Below are 24,603 nucleotides of genomic sequence, written 5' to 3' on the forward strand. Positions count from 1 at the left end.
TCCTCCTCCCTACAGTGGGGGATTGGTTTCTGAAAGTCAAGCCTCAGTAGGAAGGGATCAGACCATGACAAGGGCAAGATCTTAATACCCCTCAAATCTAGATCACGTCTCCACTGCTCCAAGAGGAATACGAGGTCAAGTGTGTGACCTGCTGAGTGAGTTGAACCCCGGATTACTTGGGTCAAGTCCATGGCTGTCATGGAAGCCATGAACTCCTGCGCCCCGTCTGAGTGTTCACCGAGCAAAGGCTACTGCAATGCGCTCTACATGGGGCAGCCTTTGAAGAGTATTCGGAGACTACAACTCGTCCAGAATGCAGCCGCGTGAGCGATTGTGGGTGCACCTCGGTACACCCACGTTACACCTATCCTCCGCGAGCTGCACTGGTTACCGATTGGTCTCCGGATACGCTTCAAAGTGCTAGTCGTAACTTATAAAGCCCTTCATGGTATTGGACCTGGGTACTTGAGAGACCGCCTTCTGCCAATTACCTCCCACAGACCCGTTAGATCGCACAGGGTCGGCCTCCTCCGGGTTCCGTCTACCAGCCAATGCCATCTGGCTACTACCCGGGGGAGGGCCTTCTCTGTTGCAGCTCCGGCCCTTTGGAATGAACTCCCCGCGGAGATTCGGACCCTCACCCCTCTCCAGGCCTTCCGGAAAGCCGTCAAAACCTGGCTGTGCCGGCAGGCCTGGGGTTGATGAGTTCCCCTCCCCTCTCGACTTGTATGGCCGTATGACTCTTGTGTATTTTAATTATATGTATTGTGTTTGTATCCCCTTTCCCCTTTTGAGTTGTTCGCCGCCCTGAGTCCCTCCCGGAGAAGGGCGGCATACAAATAAATTAAATCTGAAATCTGAAATCTGAATCTGAAAGGCAGGTTGAAATCCCCCAGCACCATAAGCCTGGGGAACTCGACTGCCAGCTCAGCTACTGACTCAAGGAGCGAGGGGAGGGCTGTTGCAACGTTGTTGGGAGGAAGATACATTAACAACAAGCCCACTTGACCCGCAAGGTCCAACTTCACAAACAAGGACTCACACCCGACAAGCTCCGGAGCAGGGATCCTACGAGGAACTAATGACCCTCGGATGATGACAGCCACTCCCCCACCCCTTCTCTGGGGTCGCAGCTGATGAGCACATGAAATCCTTCTGGGCACATTTCAGTGAGGGGGACTCTTCCCTCTGGGCCCAGCCAGGTTTCAATAATACATGCCAGGTCTGCCCCCTCGTCTAATATTAGGTCCCGGACGAGGGGAGCCTTGTGAATATCTAACTACATATGATTTTCTTCAATTTTTACTGCATTTATATCCCTTCAAAGCCTGCATTTTGACTATACTTGGGAATTTGAATGTTTTTTCAGATCAGGAAAATAAATTGATTGCAAAATAAGATACTGTATTATTGTTCAAGCCTCTCTATTATTGATCTAAAAAACTTTCATGGTTTTATTGAATGCCAGAAGCAAAAGTCTGATAACTAAGAGTGTTACTGTAATACTAGATGCTGAAATTCATACACCTTTCATAAGGGTAAATCAACTTTGACCATAAAAAGACTGATATAGAAGGACAATTTTTAACTAAAAAAATAAAGCTAATCTTAAAATTATGATTCTATATATGTTGGTAGTATGCTCACCTTAATGTAATCTCCAAATAAGATAGGTTTAGATGCAAATGAGTCTGGGTCAATTGAAACTCCAAAATATTTGCCTACAATTAAAATAATTGGTTTGCTGATTTGTAAATACAGAATGTTTATGAATAAAAAAGTAATCAGCTACACAAATACATTAAAGAAGGATTCTTACTAGCCATGTCGCTTAACATAGAATAAAAATATTGTTTATCTTCATTACAGATGAGACGGTCATGAAAAATTCTCTGGCACTCATGACAGAATAGTCTAAATATCTGATTCTGGTCTCGAACTGACACTTGATCACACTGCAGTATACCTGTATAGAAAAACAGATGCTTACACAACAAGCAATCTTCAATACTTTTTAAAATACATACATATTTACCAGCGGATAACTGCAACATCAAACTATTATTATATGCAAATTTTATTATTTTAAATGCAATTTTATTATTATAAATGCAATTTTATTATTATAAATGCAATTTGCATGTAAATTTTTTTTGTGACATGCTACTGTTTCTAAGGTATTCAAAAGAACACAGAAAGAGTTATATTAGATCAGACAAAAAGCCCAGCTAGGGCAGAAGTTTTTTCTCAGAGTGACCAGCCAATTACTGGAAGCCCACAATTAAAATATGAACATAGTAACAATCATCAGTCATGTTCTGCAGTATCTGGAATTAAGAGGCAGACTGCCTTAGATCATGGCAAGACATAGCTTATCATGACTAGGAGTAGCAAGCCTTTCTTAGTTATGTTTGACCTCTGTGGACTTTTTCATCCCCCACTGTGGCAATCAGATTAGTGTCAGTTCTTTCATGTGTCGATTGCAGTGCACTTCTGTAATCGGTCTGTGAGAATAGCCTTGGGAGACAGGAGGAAGAAGAACTGCAGCCTAGGCAATGTTCAGAGAAGAGAATGAGGGTGGAGGGAAGAACCCTCAGCCTACAGAAGGAATGCGGGTGGAGGAAGGAACCTTCTCTAGTTCTTTGGAAACTAGAGGTGAGGAAGAGGAAAAGTGCTTTTAGATTCACAAGATAGAATAGAATAGAATTCTTTATTGGACAAGTGTGATTGAACACACAAGGAATTTGTCTGTGGTGCATATGCTCTCAGTGTACATAAAAGAAAAGATACATTTGTCACGAATCATAAGATACAACACTTAATGATAGTCATAGAGTAAAAATAAGCAATGAATTCATACTAGGAAACAATCAATATAAATCGTAAGGATACAAGCAACAAAGTTACAGTCATAAGTGAGAGTTACAGTTATAAGTGAGAGGAGATGGGTGATAGGAACAATAAGATGATTAATAGAAATAGTAATGCAGACTTAGTAAATAGTTTGACAGTGTTGAGGGAATTATTTGTTTAGTAGAGTGATGGCGTTGGGCGAAAAACTGTTCTTGTGTCTAGTTGTTTTGGTGTGCAGTGCTCTATAGTGTCATTTTGAGGGTTATGTTACTGTAACCTTACAATAAAGATGTCAGTACTCATGTTTTTGTTTTCTTGGCTGGATTACCTCAAAGAGATATGACCTATGTAGAAAATATAGTAATGTTTCAAATATAGTTTATGTTCTTATTGTACTTTTACAATCTATTTTGTTTTTTACATGGAATAGTATGTGAAAAACTTAGTGTGTTAAACTAAGTAACTGAATTTTTAAATCTAAGAACATTAAGATTTTTTATACATGGCAGAAGGTAAAAAGAGTTATTATATAATAATGGAAGTCGAATCCACTCCTAACTTCTAGAAATAGATACCTGATGTGTGCAACTCTTCAAAATGTCTTGAGGGAAGTTCAAGCAAGAAATAGTATTTTTGAGTAAGTTGGTCAATTTTTTTGAAAAAGTTTTGCAACTGGAATGTATTTTTTTTATTTTTCTTTGGTTAATTCATTTGAAGTATGTTGAACGTATTCTAACCACGAGTTTGTCTAATTTTTTTTGAAACATTCTAACAGGGTAGCTAGCCGTATCTATTTTATACTAATGAATTTTAACCAAAAATGTAAAACATTTCCCTTATCTTCCTAATCTCTCATTCAAATTCACTGGATGAATTCAGATTATACAGGTAGTTCTTGAGTTATGACCACAATTGAGCTCAAAATTTATATTGCTAAGTGAAACATTTGTTAAGTGAGTTTGCCCCATTTTAAAACTTTTCTTGCCATTGTTGTTAAGTAAATCATTGCACTTGTTATGGTTGTTAGATGAATCTGGATTCTCCATTGGATTTGCTTGATAGAAGGTCACAAAAGGAGATCACATGACTCCAAGACACTGCAATTGTCACAAATATGAACCAGTTGCCAAGCATATGAATTTTAATCACGTGACCATGGGGATGCTGCAACAGTTATAAGTGTAAAAAATGGTCATAAATTACTTCTTTCAGTGCTGTTATAACTTTGCATGGTTACTGAATGAACTGTTGTAAGTCAAGGACTACCTGTAGTATTCAGGGAATACTTCCCCTCAAACATGCATCATTTAAAACAGCAACATAATGCTCCATAACTGCTTTTTTTCCTACGCTAAAAAGCTTCAATTATTTTAATCTTTTTGCACTTAAGGTGTTGCCTTTGGTCATCATGGTTACTCTGCACTTTCTTAGGTCCCATGATGTCCTTCTTGAGGCAATTATGAGGACAGAGGTGAGGTGATCAAGTGAGTCCAAAGGTACAAAGTCATATAATATCGACAGTTTTATTTTTATTTCTTTCCTAATGATTCTCAATATAGCATTTGCCTTTCCTCAAGCATCCTTATGCCACATTGACATTTTCATTAAGCTGTCTTCTTACCTGAAGCCCCCTTATCTCAGAAAGAGGCTGAGTTCACTGGGGAACATTCTCTGCAATACTCAGCAGCTTAGCAGTAGGATTCAACCAAGAAGTGAAGGGCCTGCTGAGATCCATTGTATGCAAACAGCTCAATATTAACCATCAAAAAATGGTCTTTATATTGAGTCTGAATTCTTGACCCTACTTACTTTTGTTTTACCACACACAAAGCTCTTTTCTACTTTAATTTTATGGCTCTCTTAACCTACGTACTTCTTTATAGTGAAGTATTTACTATAATGTAAATTTATAGCACAAGTATTCTTTTAGACATAGCTATTTTGATTAGCACGTCATATTTTCTGCTTTTCTTTCTTTTCACCAACATTTGCACATATTAAAATGTCTTCATCTATTATCTCTTTATTAAACATTGTACCAAGGTACACAAGGATGAACAATAGACAAATCAAATTTCATTTAAAAATGGGGTTGCATAATTACGGTAACTAATATGCTGATATGGAACGGTACTTTGGTTTATGTATGTATGTATGTGCATATACGTATACACAAAACTAAGCTATACTCAGAAATAATAAAAGCTATCCCTGGAAAACTTGCAATAACCACCCAATTTTGTATTAAAAAAAAATAGTATCAGTCTTCCATAATATCACAAAATACTTCATTGCTACATATTGTATTTATTAGGATGGAACACAGGAAATCAAATTCAGATGCTGTTAATTTAATTAATTTCATTTAATACATTAACTTGAATAAACATTTTAAAATGATTCATAAACAAGATTAACAGTCTTTTTGCATATCGTTAAAAAATTAGAAAACTATTTCCCCCACAAATTATTTTATGCTATTTTGTAGTTTATGTTTTCCCATACTAGCTTAAAATTGGTATCTCCAGCTATTATTTATGGTAATAAAAGTATTCTTCCACTTTAATATTCCTGAAGCTAAAAAAATTTAAAATATATATTCAAAGAATATACAATCTTCCTGTTTCTTTAGTAATTCATATTTTTTTAAGTAAAGGAGAATATTCCAAAGGAGAAAGTTGACTTCTCAGTAAAATTTCTAAAAGAAAACCATGTAAATGCATGTTGTAAAATACTAGGTTTGATTACAACAGAAAAAGACTGAACAGTGATAGGGTAAACTACTTGTCATACCTATTTAGGTTACAGCTCTTTTCATTCTATGCTGTAAGGAAAATACCAATCTATCTTATTGGAAACATTTGTACAGAATGTCATGTCTAACACAGAAAACAACTGCAGGAGGATTTTTATAGTACAAGGAATATAGCCCAAGGAATATTTCTATGCTGCGGCAATCAAAAATTACTTTTGGTGGCTCACATAAAAACACTATATAAAAAATAAAAACAGTGAAATTAGGCAAATGAAAAGAAAATAGAATATAGCAACCACAAATCATGGGAAGCGTTTCTGCAAAGGCTTGGTTTTTAGAAACTTTCCCCAGCATAGGGGAAGCCAGCTTGACCTCCATTGAGAGGCTATTCCACAATTCCAGCATTTCAGCAGAATAGCAGCACCTCCTTGTCTCAAAACCAAAATATGGGAAATATTAATACTACAAATTCATGTTTATTATTAACCACAAAATCATATCTAGAGAGGATTGCAGGGCGCAATCTTACCAGTTTACCAAATAAGGTTGATTCTATCCACTAATGAAAAACCTATTCGCATTTGGAATGTTGATAGCATTATTGTTGATCGCAAAAAATGATGGGAGAGAGGTACACGTTAATATAATAACCCAGGTTCCCCCCCTCCCCAAGATATGCTTATGGAATCTATGTGGAACTCAAGAGCTATTCTTGAAAATAAAGATGTTGCTAAGTAGACATAGGATTGGAACTAATGCAACAATCTTGTTTATCTATATATTTAAATTAAACAGCCCTGAGCTATATAGTTTAATCCTCCCTCTCTATTTTTTTTAGTCCACATCTAGAATACTGTCCTTATTCCTGGAAGGATATTGACAAACTGGAGTGTGTCCAGCAGAAAGCAACCAAAGCAATTAGGGTCCTGGAAGGAAAAATTTATGAGGAACACTTGGAGACATTTGGTATATTTAGTCTGGAGAAGAGAAGACTGCAGTCAGACATGCATTTGAATGCCTGCCATGTAGAAGACAGGGTAGATTTGCTTCATGTTGTTTCAGAACACAAGCCAAAAATAAATGGATTTAAATTACAATGAAGCAAATTTTGATTGGATATTAAGGAACATTTCCTAGTGGGCAAGCTGTTCTGTAGTGGAATAGGTTGCAGTGGGAGAGGGTGTGGATTTTCTTCACTGGAAGAACTTAAACAGAAACTGAATGGGCATCTCTTGGAGATGTAGTAATAAGATTTCTACACTAAATGTGGAACTGATTATTGTCTTCAATTTCAACAACTTCTAGTTATATGAACTTTAATTCTTAGAATTCTCAGCAATGGTCATCTTGGCTGTGGGATTCTGGGATCTGAGTTCTTGCATCTGGAAGTTACCAAAGTTGGGAAATACCAGATCTGCAAGTTGAGTTGCAATCATTATATACTCTGATTCTACGTGTGCTTTAGGAAATACAATAAAGGTAATAGGATTGTCCACTTCTGTTCAGATAAAAGCACACCAAAAATACATTGTTAATTAATTTCAGACCACATAAGCCAGCAAATATTATTACAATATTTGGCATTGCATATTATATATTTCACTAGGGCTATAACACAAATTATTTTATCTACAATTGCACTGGATTCATCTGCTTTTTTGTACCGATTTGAAGTTTACTCTAACTAACCTCTTTAAAATAGGCATCTTTGCACAAGAATGTGGCAGTAGTTATAAGAATACTATATTAAGTATGATACTTTTATGAAAGAGCATTCTAGCAATAATGTTTTTATGACTTTCTAGCAATAATGTTTTTTATGGCTAAGAAATGAGAACAAATCATAAAGTGAATTATCAATATTTGTTATTAATACAGGTAGTCCTCGACTTACAACAGTTCATTTAGTGAGAATTTGAAGTTACAACGGCACTGAGAAAACACTTATGACTGTAGCAGCATCCCCAGTTATGTGATTTACATTCGGATGCTTGACAACTGACTCACTTTTATGACGGTTGCAGTGTCCCAGAGTCATGTGATCTCCTTGTGACCTTCTGACAAGCAAAGTGAGTGGAGAAACCAGATTCACTTAACAACCATGTTACTAATTTAAGAACTGCAGTGATTCATTTAACAAATGGGGCAAAAAAAGCTGTAAAATGGGGCAAAATTCACTTAACAAATTTCTCACAGAACAACATAAATTTTGGATTCAATTTGGTTGTAAATTGAGGACTACCTGTACTAAAAAAATTAAATGTATGTAATGTGATAAATATAGAGAATAATTGCTGAAAATGTGAGCACAGAATTTGAACAACCAAAAACTATTATACTGAACAGATATACCATACCTTGGACACATTTTGACAAATCACGTAAATTAAACACATAATGAGATTTTGCTGGTGTTGGGAGCAGATCAATGCTCATTCTTTGATATATTTCAACAGCAGCCTCCACTATACTACTTGCACACTGCTTTACTGCTTGGGCAAATTCAGCTAGGAAGCCTTTCAGAATTGCCTAGACCAAGGGAAAAATAATACAAAACACAAAGCTAAATATTTAATTTTGTTTCTTTCTTTTACAAGAGTTTTGATTTTACAAAATCACTAAAAGTGAATCTACAGCTCCACAACAACCCCAAATAACCAAAATCTGTAAAAAGTGCTGAAATTCTTCATCTAACTCTGAGTACCATTTCTACATCTACCAAAATTCCCAATTAATTATGATGGGAGTGCCAATTCATAATTTGCAAACAAATTAAAGCTATAAGGAAGCATCTGAAAGCAAGAGCATTATGTTTCATTGCCAAACACACACAAGGTTCTGGATCAATGCAGCTGATGGAAAAAATTCCATTGTGCACCAAAGCAATTCATCCATTCACAGCTGGAACATATAGATTTGGCTTGCAGTGTTGCTTTTTAAATACTATAATTTTCTTTAATTTGTAAAGCTACAGAAAGAAAGAATGCATCTGGAAGGTATGCAGAGAACATTATCTGTACAAATGAGCATTAAGTGTACTAATGTTTTTTAACCTTGAAAACCTTTTCTTCAGAAAAAAACGATCGGAAAAAAAGGTATATTTTGTCAGTTTGAACATAAGGCAGTCTTGTCTAAACCTGTTTATTTAAAAGATATGTACGGGGCACCCATTTTAAGAATAAAACTCTCAGCAGAACAAAACAATACTAAAAACCAAAAAAGCAATTAAAACAACAAAGCCAAAAGCAGAAACCTGGGTCTGGTTGTTTATTTATACAGGTACATTTGCTACCTTACATTCTGATCTAAATGAAATTACCAGCAGCTTTAGCCCAGCTGTCTATCTGGATCTAGCACTGCACAATAATATGCTAAGACAGAAAACCCAAAGAAATACTGTGTTTCTTTTATGTACATAGATAGTGGTACTCACCTGAAAAATTTGTTTAAGGCTATGTTCAGAGGGCGTTGGAAGGCACAGCATAGCAAAATGTCTTATGAAACGTGGGGTAACTGGATTACGTCCACCACCAGGAGGTGCACAAGCTGAACAAATAGTTACATCCTGGGAAGAAGATGATTTGTGTGAGAAGTTAATAATCTGTGGTGCTATTACTTCTAAAGATCTCTGTCTCAAATAATATATTTATAAGTAGACCATAACTCAGTATACTTTATTGAGATATTCTATTCTAGAGTATATGTAGAGTATATCTAGAATATTTAATAGAAGATATTCTATTCTTACGCCAATTTTTAATTTGGTATCAAAATACCTGTACTATGAGCACAAAGGTTTAGCTCAAGTTTGTACAATTCTGTGTGCTTCTGCGGTTTTCAATATAAAGGAATCCAGATGGCATAACACAAGGAACTTGACAAATATTGGCCTAGGCAAGTACAAGAGTAATTTGATCAGAAAACTGCTGTCCTCTAGTGGATTGTTTCTTCTGGTGTTTAAATTTCAGGAAAAAATCAGCAGATTTTACCTTCGTCACAGCACAACTACTGACTGTAACCAGACATTAATAAATTAGGGAAAAAATACATAGTGTCTTGCAGAGTATTCAAAACAAGTGCTTTAAAAATGTACTATTAGTAATGGAACATCTCTTTAATGTGTTAAAATAGGCCCTGTCTCAGTCTATTTCTGGTCCTCTGTTCATGTGTGCATAGGCACTTAGATAGTCCCAGCAGAAACATTATCTTGGAATATATGTCGTGCCCAGCATATAATTTGTGTATATACTGTTGTTGTTCTCTATCCCCATCTAGTGGCCAGGGTCAAATACCAATCTGTATTGTTTGGAAGCTCACCCACCCCTTTAAGAGTCATCTACCCATGAACACTCACTCCCAAAACATCCTGGGATGTTTTGCATCCTGGGAAATCAGACTCCATTTCCTTTAACATTCAGAAGGAAACAGAAGAATCAGGAAGAACTTCATTCATTCATTCATTCATTCATTCATTCATTCATTCATTCATTCATTCATTCATTCATTCATTCATTTTTGTATGTATTTCTATTTTCCTTTAATAAAGCATCCTGATCTACACACAGAGTCTGTTTTATTGGAGGATAGTTGGTTTAACTGCATGCCAAGCTACAAACAGTGTAATGTGTAGCGATGACAAAACAATATACACACAGAAAGCCCAACCCAACCTTTAAACCAACTGTTCAGCCTTGCAAAGGATGCAGCTTTGCAGAATCCTATACACTATGTCACTGCCACCTCTTAGTCCACTTCTGGCAAGGTACAGCTGCATTCCTGGTAAGCTCCCCATATTATTTGGCAGTTTGCCAAGAATATGATCGCCTGGGAGAAGAGAGCATACAAAGGTCAAGCGCATTCACTATTTCATCATGCTCCTTTCCGCTGTAATTGTCATGTGCCCTCTGATACAGGTCTGGAAATCCAATCACACTGAAAAAAAGGGCACACGAGGGAGGTCACCTTCACCCATTCTCCTTTCCATCCTAATCATTCACATGGTAATGAGGTGAAGGATTGGGAAGCACTGGGCACCTGTGGTAGTCCTCCAGGATTGGGTGGCCTATAAATCTAATAAATTGAATTGAATTGAATTGGTGACGTAAATAGCTTTTAGGCCTTAAGGCAGCCCAGAAATGCCAGGACACAGAAGCGCCCAGGAGATAATACCATTAAGAGCTTTTTCTCTGAAACAGAATAGTTTATAACACATGGTTGCTTTTCTTGAAAAAAAAAAAAGGAAATGATATATCATTCTTGCCTCCATTTCTCCTGAGGGTCCCTCCTGCTAGTTATATCTGATCCAACCTGATATTTTGTCTTAAGGCTAGGAGATGCATGCTAGTAATGGAGGTCGATGGGTAGCCAACACTGAACATTTACAGTCCATTTTGGAGCATGTTGAAGGATTACACATCAAAATAGGAGCCCCAGGCCTTATAGAGTTTTAACATAACCTTTTTGATTTTCATATTAGACCAAATATTGCTAAAGAATGCACCTCTGAAAAGCAGCCATTTTGTCCCTGAGTGTTGGCAGATTGATATGGCACGATATGATATCTACCTGGACCAAACATACACTGAAAAGAAAATATCAGATGAAACAATATTTGAGCTTCCAGATGGAAGAACGGGATATGGAGGTAATACACATGCCTGCAGCTACTTGCAAGGGAATGTTCACAATTTCTGTTATGAACATAGCTTCTCTCCAAATTTACCTTCTCCTGCTGCTACAATTGTTTACAATCCTTGGGAGTCGGGCTGTTATTTAAATAATAACAAGAACAAGAGTTGATAAATCTTCCAAATGCATTGACACTTTTTGGTAAATCTGTGTGCACAAAAATATGGCATAGATATACAGAGAGAACAATAATAAATTAACAGCTTGTTCTACAGGGCAAAGCCTCCATTATATGCCGCAGTGTTCCTTGCTTATATGAACTAGAGTGAAGAATGTCTTACAGAAACAACAAGCCTCAAAATGCTACATGCATCGGAATCCAGCCCTTGGGAAGGAGGACTGTAATTAGCACTATTTATAGCATGTTTCTAATGAAACATGGAATTAGAACAGTCAGAGGCACTGAAAATAGACTTACATGGATCTCCTTCCAAAACAGTTTATCTCGGTCATAGAATCCTCCAAAGTCTTGGTACTGTCTAAGTAGTTCAATAGGGGGCTGTGAGCCATAACGATCCAGTTTCGGCATGTTTAAATCATCCACAAAAATGACCACTCTTTTTTTTCCTGGTGCTCCTAAACAATACATGAATAAAGAAACCACTGCTGGTAAGCCTTGCCATATAATAAAGATGCATATATCAAATATTTAGTATTTTGGTGTGGATTAATTCTGCTAACTCTACAATCCTTATTCTTCAAATGTTTGTTTATACTTAGCAATGTTGAAAAATCCTAAAGCAAAGCTTTCCACAGGAATAAGCCCTACCACAAATTCTGTGAAGCTCCATTTAGGTCCTTGAGGGTAAACAGATGCCATATAAGGCAGAAAATGAGGCACACTTCTCACAGTAGGCTGAAAAAAAATATGCCTGAAAAAGGATGGTGGGTAGATTGTGTGAAAGCACACACCATAGCAATAGCAATAGCAGTTAGACTTATATACCGCTTCATAGGGCTTTCAGCCCTCTCTAAGCGGTTTACAGAGTCAGCATATTGCCCCCACCGTCTGGGTCCTCATTTTACCCACCTCGGAAGGATGGAAGGCTGAGTCAACCTTGAGCCGGTGAGATTTGAACCGCCGAACTGCAGCTAGCAGTCAGCTGAAGTGGCTGCAATACTGCACTCTAACCACTGCGCCACCTCGCCATCATCATTTTGAAGAGCCACACTTGAAGTAGCCAGTCTCTTTCTCCCATTTACCACACATTTATGCTTGTTGATGGAAGGGCAGACTGGTTATTGAAGACTGTCCATCTGAAACCAGCATCTGTCTGTGCTCTAGTTTCTAATTTGCAGTGTTAAGAGAAGATGGATAGTTAGCTGTTTGACAAATGTCAGGCAATGTAGTTCCCCTGGGAAATCAATATAGCAGACGCTTGCTTGACCCAGAGGAATAAGGCAAAGGCATGCAGAAGGCAGGTTGGCTAGCTTATTGGCATGTGTGTTAAGTATTTGCTACCCAAAAACATTAAGGAATGATTTTGATAAGTCTACACATAATGGATTAAAAATTTCATTTCTTGTTGTGAACGGGGTTTGGCAAACAAAAGAAAGTAGACAAGATATTGCCCTAATGTGAAATCAGGACAGTTCCTTAGGAAGCAAATACTTGGATACACTTTTATTTTTAATCTTGTGAAAAACCCCAGGAAGGATGGATCTATATTAAAGGCTGCCAGTTTACTTCTTCTATGGTCTGATTTAATCTCTAACTGAATTGAGAATTTTAATTGTGGGCAAGGTTTGAATGATTTCCACATTACAGGTAGTTCTCGACTTACAACAGTTCATTTAGTGACTGTTACACTAGTGACTAGTATTTAATGACTGCCACTAAAAAAACGACTTATGACCATTTTCCATACATATGACCAGTATTCCCATGGTCACATGATTTAAATTTGGCTAGTACACAACTGACTCACTTTAATGATGGTTGCAGTGTCCTGGGGTCTTCTGACAAGCAGATTCATTTAACAACTATATAACTAATTTAAGAACTGAAGTGATTCACTAACAAATGTGTCAAGAAAAGTTGTAAATTGGGGCAAAACTCACTTAACAAATTTCTCACTTAGCAACATGAATTTTGGCTCAATTGTGGTCGTAAGTTGAGGACTACCTGTAATACCAAGAGGACAACAAATAAACCGTCAGGCCCAAAATAAAAAAGGACATGTGGCAATTCTTCCAAGGTGAGTTCTTTATTATTTCACACCTACAGACAAAACCTTGCCAGACTAAGGATTCTACTATCTGAATTTACAATATACTCTGAGAAGTATTAGGAAGGTGCTGTCTTTGTCCTCTTTCTCTCACACATAATATCTAGGCTAAGTTGCTAAGTTGCCCCTTACTCTTCTGGAATGCACCCTCTCTCTCCTGGGGATCCATCTCTCACTACATTCCATCGCATAAACTGCATGCAAACATAGAGGAAGTTCTCAGAGATATATATTTTACTAACATTTCAAAACATTTACACAGAAAATACAAGAATATTTGATTTGTAGCTATAGAGATATTTAGTGGTTTTTTTTAACAAAGGTAAAATAACTACCTTAGAGCAAATATCTGTGTAAAAGACTATGTACAATAGAGTTTGAGCAAGATCAGATAAATAGTTCTAAGTAAAAACAGACATGTTGTCACTAATTCTGCATTTTTGAATCAGAAAAGAGTAAAGCTTTATCAGAGGCAGAAAGGGAACAGTCTACAAAAATCAATTTGGCTGACTATTCACGAGTGATATAGTGGTTACTAAACAGTTGTCTATAGGTCTCTGCTGCGGCCTCTCTGAAATGAGGCAATTGCCAAACAGGATGAAGACATATGACAATGTTTTAACATCCCTTCTGCAGAAGAAGCGGTTGCAAAGAAAACTTATCATATCCTTAATAGGGCTTCCTTAGTAGGCAAAATTGAAGAGATTGACTGGGCAACAAGAGAATCTGAAGAGGTCACACCGAAGGGGTGAGAATCATCAGAAGGCAAGCAAATCACAATGGGAAACAATTAAATCAGGCATACTGCTTCTGAATGCACACAATTCTATCATCAATAATAGCATCTAAAAGGCTACTTTCAACAAATGAGAAGTATTTTTGCCTTATTTTACATAGTCCTCAATAAGCCCAAGCATTAAAGTCATGGATATCAGAAGAATTCAGTTTGTCAAACAAGACTTTACACCACCAACCGCTACATATTTGACAGAGTGGGCTTGCTGACTAGTCACCTAGAGACCATATCATATTAAAAGATAATCACAGAGCATACAACGGCACATGCTAAGAGAGTATATTTCTTTTGAGCAGTGAGGAAATCAATACATAGAATCCAAACAGATACTGTGATTTTGCACTGAAATGAAAAATGCTAGTGTATCATTTTCAGAATAACTGAGAGATTATTTATTTATTTATTTATTTATTTATTTATTTATTCATTCATTCATTCATTCATTCATTCATTCATTCATTCATTCATTCATTCATTCATTTTTTTTTACAGTTCCGAACTATCTGTCTCCCCCAGAGAAGGATTCTGGGCAGGGTACAACAATTAATTAAATTAAATTAAGTTGACTCTGAAACAGAAGTTGTAAGATATTCTGTATCCATGCTTTGGTAGGACTAGCAATAATAGATTTATTATGGATATAATGGTATTTATCTTCCATTTTATGATGAATACTGGAGAGAGATATGACAAAGTCCACCAGTAAGTTTAAAGCTAAAATCAGGCATGTCAGAGCGCATTGTCAGCAAGGAGGCAGGCAAACATAAATAATATGTAAAATAAATAGCCTAACAGAAGCAATAAATCAGCTTTATGTTCTCTTCTAGCAATATGTTGTTAAAAGTAGAGAACAAAAGAAAGCCTTGGAAATTTTGATGGGGTGAAGGCAACAGAAGACGAGTGGCAGCCTATGATCATCAGAGCTGAAGAAAGCTCTGCACAGCAATTTAAAAAAAATCTAAACTGTCTTTAGCATTATCTATAAAGCAGTATAATTACTTGCATCTAAGGCAGGCTTCTCCAGATTTTTCGGTGCTGCAAATCCCAGAATTCCCAACAGCAAATATAGGGAATTGCAGTTCAGATTTATCTAGGAAAAAGCTGTTCTAGGGAGCAAGTCCCACGGGTCCTGGATCTATAAAGGAATTTTGTGAAGAAATATTTCATTCATTTCATTTCATTTATTGAATTTCTATGCCGCCCAATCCTGGAGGACTCTGGGCGGCTTACAGAAATGAAAACAATTAAAAAGAATTATTAAAAACAATTGGACACAACAAGGTTAAAAAGGGAAACACAACAAACACCCAATCAGGAGGGAGCTGGACAGCCCCAGGCCTGCCGGAAAAGCCAGGTTTTAATGGCTTTGCGAAAGGCCAAGAGAGTGGGTAGGGCCCGGATCTCAGGGGGCAGCTCATTCTACAGGGCCGGAGCGGCAACAGAGAAGGCCCTGCTCCTAGGCATCGCCACCGGCATTGTCCCGCTGACGGCACCTGGAGAAGGCCCACCCTGTGCGATCTTATTGGTCTGAGGGAGGTATGTGGCAGAAGATGGTCTCGCAGATATCCGGGTCCTAGGACATGTAGGGCTTTAAAGGTGATGACCAGCACCTTGAATTGTGCTCGGAGACCAATGGGCAGCCAGTGCAGCTCGCGGAGGATAGGTGTGATATGGGTGTACCTTGGCACACCCAGAATCGCTTGGGCGGCTGCATTCTGGACTAATTGCAGTCTCTGAACACTTTTCAGGGGCAGCCCCAAGTAGAGCGCATTACAGTAATCCAGTCTTGAGATGACGAGGGCATAAGTGACTGTCTGAAGTGCTTCCCGGTCCAAATAGGGCCGCAATTGGTGCACCAGGTGAACCTGGGCAAAGACCCCCCTGGTCACAGCCGACAGGTGGTGTTCCAAGGTCAGCTGCGAATCCAGGAGGACCCCCAAATTGTGAACCCTCTCTGAGAGGGGCAATTTTTCTCCCCCCAGGGTTAAGGATGGACTGGATGGACTGTCCTTAGGGGGCAACATCCACAGCCATTCAGTCTTGTCAGGATTGAATGCAAGTTTGTTCACTCCCTTCCAGGCACTGGCACATCATTTCCACCGCTTCACTGAGTTGGCACGGGACGGACAGATACAACTGAGTATCGTCCGCATACTGGTGGTATTTAATCCCGTGCCGGCGGATGATCTCGCCCAGTGGCTTCATGTAGATGTTAAATAGGAGGGGGACAGGACCGACCCCTGCGGCACCCCATAATTGAGGGGCCTAGGAGTCGACCTCTGTCCTCCGACCAACACCGAATGCGACCTGTTGGAGAGGTAAGAGGAGAACCACTGTAAGACGGTGCCTCCCACTCCCACCTCTTCCAGCCGTCGCAGAAGGATACCATGGTCGATGGTATTGAAAGCCGCTGAGAGGTCAAGGAGCACCAGGACAGAGGAATGCCCTCTGTCCCTGGCCTGCCAGAGATCATCGGTCAGTGCAACCAAAGCGGTTTCGGTGGAGTAGCCAGGCCTGAAACCAGACTGAAAAGGGTCTAGATAATCTGCTTCATCCAAGGTCTGTCGGAGTTGGAGGGCCACCACCTTCTCAACAACCTTCCCTAAGAAAGGGAGGTTGGAGACTGGGCGATAGTTTTTAAAAATAGCTGGGTCCAGAGAGGGCTTCTTGAGGAGGGGTCTCACCACCGCCTCCTTAAGAGGCCATGGAAAGGATCCCGCCATCAAGGAGGCGTTCATAATTCTCTGGAGCCAGCCTCGTGTTACCTCCCTGCTGGTCGAGACCAGCCAGGAGGGGCACGGATCCAGTAAACAGGCACTCATGGCTCCCATGGCCTTGTCCACTTCATCAGGGGTGACAAGCTGGAACTCATTCCAGAAAGTCTGAACAAGACCTTCCCTCGGCATCTTGGCTGGTTCTGTCCAAATGGAGTCCAGGTCTGTCCGAATCTGAGCGATTTTGTCCGACAGAAACTGAACAAACTCCTCAGCTCGACCCTGCAAGGCATCCCCTGTTTCCCCTCCCCCCCATTCAGGAGGGAACAGTTTATCCTAAACAGGGCGGCTGGGCGAGATTCTGCGGACGCAATAGGAGCGGAAAAATGCACACATTTTGCCTGTATCGCCACAAGATAAATCCTAATAAAGGCTCTTAGCAGTGTTCAGTTGGATTCGGAGTTACTAGCCCTTCAGCGTCGCTCTAGGTGTCTTTTTTGGTGCTTCATCTCCCGGAGTTCCACAGTAAACCAAGGAGCAATCTGATCCAGGGCCCCAGTTGCCGCTATGTTCCCTTCTGCTTGTGCACTCAGTGGGGGAGGCCCCAGGCTGCGCGCTCAATCCTCTTAGATGCACTCTCAATCACTCTCTCATACATACCCCACTAAAATCCATTAAAACATATAAAAATACAATAGCATAGTAAAAAATAGTTAAAATTATGTGGGTTCATTCAACCAGCAATCACCCCATACACTCTCCATACACAAACATTGCGCAGATCTTAACAGAAAGTACCACTCAAGTGGGATAGTGCAGAAATCGTGGTCGGGAACCAATGATAGTAAACAAGGAGGGAGAGTTCCACAGTCCCTCTCTCTCTTGTAGGTCCAGAGATGCAAGGAAAAGGGGGGGGGGCAAAGGCCCAGAGTCCGAAGTGGCTGAAGTGGTTATGGGGGGGTAGACGCCTGTTGAAATCGATAAGTTCGCAGTCTCATTCCCCCCCCCCCACCTCACGATGATGACCCAGCCGACCTGGCCCGGGGTGCAGTCGCAAAAGGAGCAGCAGATGGCGGATAGTAAATAGAAAGAGAGGGAGGAGGGGAGGCGGGAGGCCTAGAAGGGCTGATGCAACAGCAAAGGCCAACCGCCCAGTCCTGGCAAACATGGTTAGTCCACTCACAGCTCCTCCTCGGGGCACCACTCCAGTAACACCAGCTCCAAAGGTCTAACAATCTGAGTCTGGAGGTCCAATAGGCCCAAATCAATAAGCTCACTTCCTTCTGCCCACGCCATTCAAGCGCCGTCGCCACTGCCGCCACCAGTCACAAAATGCTGCCGTCCGGGAGCCACCCAAGAGCGACACCCTCCAGCAAGCCAGCACACCTGGAAGGTCAAGGAAGCCCAGCGCAAATGGAGGCTTCGATCTTGCCCTCACTCCAGCATTCCCTCCAGCAATGCGGTCGGGAGCTGCTCGCTGTCCCAGCGCCGTCGCCGCCGCCATTCTCAAAACACCGCTGCTATCGTCGCAAGCCAGCATGGGGGTGAAGGAAATTCAGGAGCGCTCAAAACGTCATCCAGGGGCCGCTTAGAGCGACCCCCCTCCCACCAAACACTCCCCCGGCCTGCCCGACAGATAGTCTCTCACGGGGGACTCCTCCCTTCCAAAGCCTGGGAGCTCTGTCACTCGATATAGTTTATTTTGCCCTTTCTGTTGAAGGGAAAGGGAGGCACATAATTCTATCCTTTTTTTAAATCTCATAATAGATCGGTAAAACAAGAACAATAGATGGCCAAACCAATGTTTAGGTTAAAAAGCAAAATGCTTTTTCTCCTGAACACACCTTTTGAAAAGATTCATACAGAGCATGAAGAAAAGTCCCAACACAGAACAACACATCTGAACCTTGACAGACTTGAACACTGGGCCCTATCTAACAAAATTAAATTCAATGGTGAGAAAAGCAAGGTTCTACATATAGGCAAGAAAAACCAAATGCACAGGTATAGAATAGGTGGTACCTGATTCAATAGTAGCAACTGAGAGAGGATTCTTGGACTCCCAGTAGACAATCACTTAAATATCAGCCAGCAGTGTGCTATAGCTGCCAAGAAAACCAATACAGTCCTAGGCTGCATTAAAAGATCACATGAAGTGTTAATACCACTTTATAATGCCTGGTAAGACCACATTTGGAATATTGCAACCAGTTTTGGTCGCCATGATATAAAAAAAGATGTTGGGACTCTAGAAGGAGTGCAGAGAAGAACAAAAAAGATGATTAGGGGACTGCAGGCTAAAACATATGAAGAACGGTTGAGGGAACTGGCTATGTCTAGTTTAATAAAAAGAATGACTAGAGGGTGATATGATAGCGGTGTTCCAATATCTCAGGGATTGCCACAAAGAAGAGGGGGTCAGTCTATTCTCCAAAGCACCTGAAGGCTGGACAAGAATGAATGGATGGAAAGTAATCAAGAAGAGAAGCAACTTAGAACTAAGGAGAAATTTCCTGACTGTGAGAACAATTAATCAGTGGGACGGCTTGCCTCAAGAAGTTGTGGGTGCTCCAATACTGGAGATTTTAAAGAAGAATTGGATGATTATTTGTCTAAAATGGTATAGGGTTTCCTTCCTGAGCAGGGTGTTGGACTAGAAGACCTGCAAGATCCCTCCCAAATGTTATTGTATTATTTCTGCAAAAAAAAAAACAACAAAAAAAACCAACAACCCTTAACTATTCATTAGAACCTAAGCTTTCAATCATGGCTATATTCCAACATTTAAAAGATGGAGGGGCTGGGTTGTCCATTTTCCACATATATCCATATTATTTAGGGTTGAGCGACATGCAGCCAGAGAATCTGGATCATTATATACAATTGTGTTTGTATTTAGTCTCACAGAAATTGCACTTCGGTATAATTTTAACATTATTTTATAAACAGGGAAGGGAAACATATTTGATAAGCATCAGCAGTTGGGAATTCCTGCACAATTCAAAGAAGAGAGAGGCTGACTGAAAAATCCTCATTAAGCAAAAACTCAGGTTAACATGATAGAATATACGTAATAAGATGAATATATTAGATTTCTCAAATACCAATAGTGCCCTCTTGTGAGAGAAGCATATAATATAATACTGCAGCCTATATTCATATTTCAACTCAGTTTTCCTTTTGCTGTTACTTTGAGGTACAACTATATTGTTTCCCATTCATATCTGAAACAGGAAGAGTATTAATGAATTCCCCTTATCAGAAAGCTAATTGTCTTCAAATTCTTTTAGGTGATCAAGTGCTAGTTAGATAAGCAAACCAAATAAAAAGAAAAGCAAAAACAAAATAATCAAATACAAGAAAAAGAATGTAATTATTTATCTTTACCTAAAATGTTTTTTCTTTTTTTTTCTAATTTTGATTCTATAATCTCTTGTGTCCTGGCTGAAGAAGTCTGAGCAGAAAAATTTAAGTAAACAGGAACATAGCCGGCTTCATCTTGTATTTTGTTAAGCAGTGATTTTGCAACTACAGACTTTGTAAAAGAAAAGGTAGATAAATAAAAGGACATGTAAATACCGTAATTCCCTCTAATATTTACTATACTGCTACACATGTAGCAGACTACAGAATCCTATGAGCAGTATTACATTCCCCAATCATGTTTCTTCCATTTCTATGGGCCACAAAAATGTTCACATGCATGTTTTTTTCCTCCTCTCTTCTCAGTCTCACTAAACAAGGGACTCAACAAGTCTTTCAAAATGTTTATATTGCATTTGTTTTCCTTCTTCCTTTTTAGATGATTAGAGATACTGTAACCTTTATAATGAAGTTATACTTGTAACAGAGAATTAATTTCCCAAAATATAGAAACTATTATTCTTCCTGTAATCCTTCACACACTCTGGAAATTTCTAAAGTTAACTTCAAGTCAGGGAAACTTGGTGTTGCCTACAGATGGGTCCCCTGCTCCTGGCTGCTTTTGTCAAATTGGGGGGGGGGGAGTTTTGTGCCAATTTGCTGCAACTTTGGGATGTTTGTGCTGTCATAGCACACATCCAAAGGAAGTGTGTGTGTGTGGGGGGGGTTGTTGCAACAGAATGGCTAATTACAGAAATGGGAAGAAAAGGGTTGAGTTAGGCCTACAGGAGGGGAAAATGTTCAAGTCTTGTCTATAGATGATGTCTTATTTGGCTTACATCCCTTCTGCTGTTATTTGTTAAATAAAGAACAATTACACAACACCCAACTGTATGGTGGGAGTCATAATTAGATTGGGCCTTAGTCAAAGAATGCCTTAATGAACATTCCCTTTAAATCCCTCTTAAATCTGCTGGTCCCCCCCCAAAAAAAACCCCCAAATAATTTCACTGTGTGATCCAATACTCCTTACCTTGCCAACTCCAGTAATTCCTGTGAAGAGCACGGAATGTTTGACAGCTAGCAATTTTTCCATTAGAAACCCATAGCGTACAGTGTCAGTGGTAGGAACAAGCATTTCAAAAAATGGAATTGTCCTTTTGTATTTAAAGGTTGGTATAATTCGCTCCCAAGGATCCAAGCGTCTTGTATCATAATCAATGTAAACACTCCACAAATCACCAGAAGTTGGGAGCTAGAAGGTAAAACAATCATGTTAATGTTCTACCAAGGATCAAGAGAAAAGAATGGAACGTAAAGGAAAATGGGAAACGTTCTATTAATACAGATGTAGGACTTTGAATCATAAATTGCTCAGATTCTTTGATCCATAAACTAGCAGAAACTACTACAGTAATACATTTTTGGGGTTTTTCTCTCTAATAATGAAAGCAGACTTTTTTCATTATTCTCAGAATTTACCATTAAAAAAATATCTAATGCAAGTATTACACTATGTATTTTGAATCAGCAAAAAATCAAGGAAAACTTTATTTATTTTACATGTTTGCCAGTTGTTGTACATGGGGTTTACTTAGGTTTTAGACCAATAATAAATCTTACAGAGAATAAGAGCCAAGAATGCTGTCTATCAGTCTTTTAGACGACAGAAAATTATATCAATGATGCCATAAGTGCTGTACCTTTATTTACTGTGAGACCTGGAGGGTAAATAGAGTAAAATCACCTTGCTTTCCTTTTCTCTCTCCACCTCCCAGAAATCAGCAGCAAATGCTGGCAGAGGTGGCAGGAAATGGGGAAGCTGATTCTTTAACATCAGCCCCTGTCAGCAAACTCGAAAAAGAGCTGACAGGCACAGATTGGGTGGAGGTGGGGGATATTTTCAGAAGATAAACCAGGAGAAAGAACCAGCCAACTTCTCTCTCTGCTGCTTCATGGAACAATCACCATGCCATTCCTGTCTACTGTGTTTAGCCTATCTTTAAACAAAGGTTCAGTCTAGTCAACTTGTTGTTTTAAAAGTAGCTGATCTAGGATTCTGAATGACAGATATGTTCGGAGACCTCATTATGAGGAACACCACAATTAAAAAAGCTGAAATCTATTGTCTAAATTATAATAGCTTTAGAGAGCTGGGTCCAGAAACCAAAGGGAAAGAGAGATGATTTCAGCTATGTTTTCTGGTTCAGTGGAGGAGGTGGTGAAAGCAGATCTTAAGACACAGCAGAAAAAAAAGTCTGCCGGTACATGGTTAGATGCATGTAGGAAAAGGTTCAAAGTAGTGATATGTGTTTCATCATTTCAGGATGGAATATTCCATTTTCCTCCAGGCCATGGCAAAATACTTTTTGAAAATGCCATTCCAGGGATGGTTTCCATCCTTCAAAACAGAAGCAATTCAAGGTGATCCAGGCTGCTCCAACCCTGAAACAGGTTAGGAATCTGGTCCAGAAGATGTTAAACATTTCCAGTTCAGGGAATTTACTGGATCATCTCCAGTTCAAGAGGAGTTTTAGCAAGATCTACAGAGAAAGTTCCAGAATGTTCCCTTCCCAAATAGGAATTTTGCACATTCCAAGCCTATGCTTGTTTGGGGTATATCTGAATACAGAAACACTTGTTAATATATTTTTAATAGGTTGAAATAAAGGAAACATTATTCTTGTTTTATTGCCACATGATAATGAAAAGCATTACCACAAATGCCAATGAATTATTCCCACAATATATTTCATACCTTGGCATCAGGGTTATCCTCAAATTGCTGTCTTACAAATGTATCAAAAGCATCCCAACAATTCTCCATTACATTTCCACCCACAGACCACAAATAACAGAAGACAAAGGTCTGGCACACAAGAGAATTCAATCGTGATTGTTCCTGCATAGGAAAAGATTATTAGGATTAGGTAACTACAAAGGTAATTTTGATAGAAAAAAGTGTAAGAAACATATCCTTGAGGAATATGAATTCAAATTTAAATTTATCTTCCCTGGGAAATAGCAGATTACTTTAAGAAATATCTACTCCACATATTTTGAGAAAGAAAAATAGAGCAAAAACAAGTGCACATTATATTTATATTTTATAATATTTAAGCACCATTCCCTAATGAACAATTATACAAGATTTTTTTATACATTAATTCACAAATAACTAACATTCACAATATTCAGAAGAGTTATAATGCATTTCTACAATACAACAATTTCTGAACAATTCAGAAAGCATAATCATGTAACTTTTGATATTTTATTCCCAAATGTTGCCATTGGAATTTTGAGTTTAACCTGCACCAATATAGCTTCAAGCATCTGCAGATCTCCTCAGAATTCTGGGGGCTTCAAAGGGCAAAACTGGTGCTAAAAGGATTAATAACACTCCATAAATAATCATTCAAAATACAGATAGTCCTCACTTCATTACCACAATTCAGACTAGCAATGTAGTTGCTAAGTGACATATAATGTGTTTATGCCTGACTGACAATATTAGTTCAGTTATTAAGAGAAATCGCCCTAAATGGATAAGCACAAAGTCATATGACAGAGACTTGCGACTTCCTGCTGGTTTAGTATTTTTTTTATTTTAGTATTTTATTTGGATTTATAGGCCGCCCTTTTCCCTGAGGGGACTCAGGGCGGCTTACAATCATTAGGGAGGGGGTGTAATTCAAAACAAACAATATGTGAACAAAATAAATAAAGTAATAAAAACACAACTTGCATTCAACATTCAACATTCGGGTGGGGCAATTTAGAAACTTATCCCCAGGCCTGTTGGGATAGCCAGGTCTTAAGGGCTGCGCGGAAGGCCTGGACGGTGGTGAGGGTGCGTATCTCAACGGGGAGATCGTTCCACAGGGTCAGAGCTGCAACAGAAAAGGCTCTCCTCCGTGTAGTCGCCAGTCGACATTGACTGGCGGATGGGATTCGGAGGAGGCCCAGTCTGTGCGATCTTATCGGTCGGAGGGAGGTAATCGGCAGAAGGCGGTCTCTCAAGTACTCAGATCCACTACCATGAAGGGCTTTAAAGATGGTCAACAGGACCCTGAAGCGCACCCGGAGATCCACAGGTAGCCAGTGCAGCTCGCGGAGGATGGGTGTTATGTGGGCGAACCGCGGTGCGCCCACTATCACTCGCGCGGCCGCATTCTGAACTAACTGCAGCCGCCGGATGCACTT

At 39.3% G+C, this 24,603-nt stretch overlaps 1 protein-coding gene across 1 annotated transcript in view; it reads right to left on the reverse strand.

Moving 5' to 3' along the window:
• DNAH6 (dynein axonemal heavy chain 6) overlaps positions 1-24,603 on the reverse strand; it is a 207,943-nt gene that overhangs the window by 114,939 nt on the left and 68,401 nt on the right. The window contains exons 37-44 of the mRNA XM_087716259.1: positions 23,156-23,299; positions 21,431-21,652; positions 20,422-20,569; positions 11,715-11,872; positions 9,042-9,173; positions 7,966-8,137; positions 1,820-1,966; positions 1,648-1,721 (exon numbers count right to left, since the gene is read on the reverse strand). Coding sequence (XP_087572385.1) covers positions 1,648-1,721; positions 1,820-1,966; positions 7,966-8,137; positions 9,042-9,173; positions 11,715-11,872; positions 20,422-20,569; positions 21,431-21,652; positions 23,156-23,299 — 1,197 coding nt within the window. The remainder of the gene's footprint in view (positions 1-1,647; positions 1,722-1,819; positions 1,967-7,965; positions 8,138-9,041; positions 9,174-11,714; positions 11,873-20,421; positions 20,570-21,430; positions 21,653-23,155; positions 23,300-24,603) is intronic.

This window comes from Thamnophis sirtalis, unplaced genomic scaffold, assembly GCF_051295495.1.
Source record: "Thamnophis sirtalis isolate CommonGarterSnake01/CBP01778 unplaced genomic scaffold, rThaSir2_p1.2 scaffold_5, whole genome shotgun sequence".
Classification (NCBI taxonomy): domain Eukaryota; kingdom Metazoa; phylum Chordata; class Lepidosauria; order Squamata; family Natricidae; genus Thamnophis; species Thamnophis sirtalis.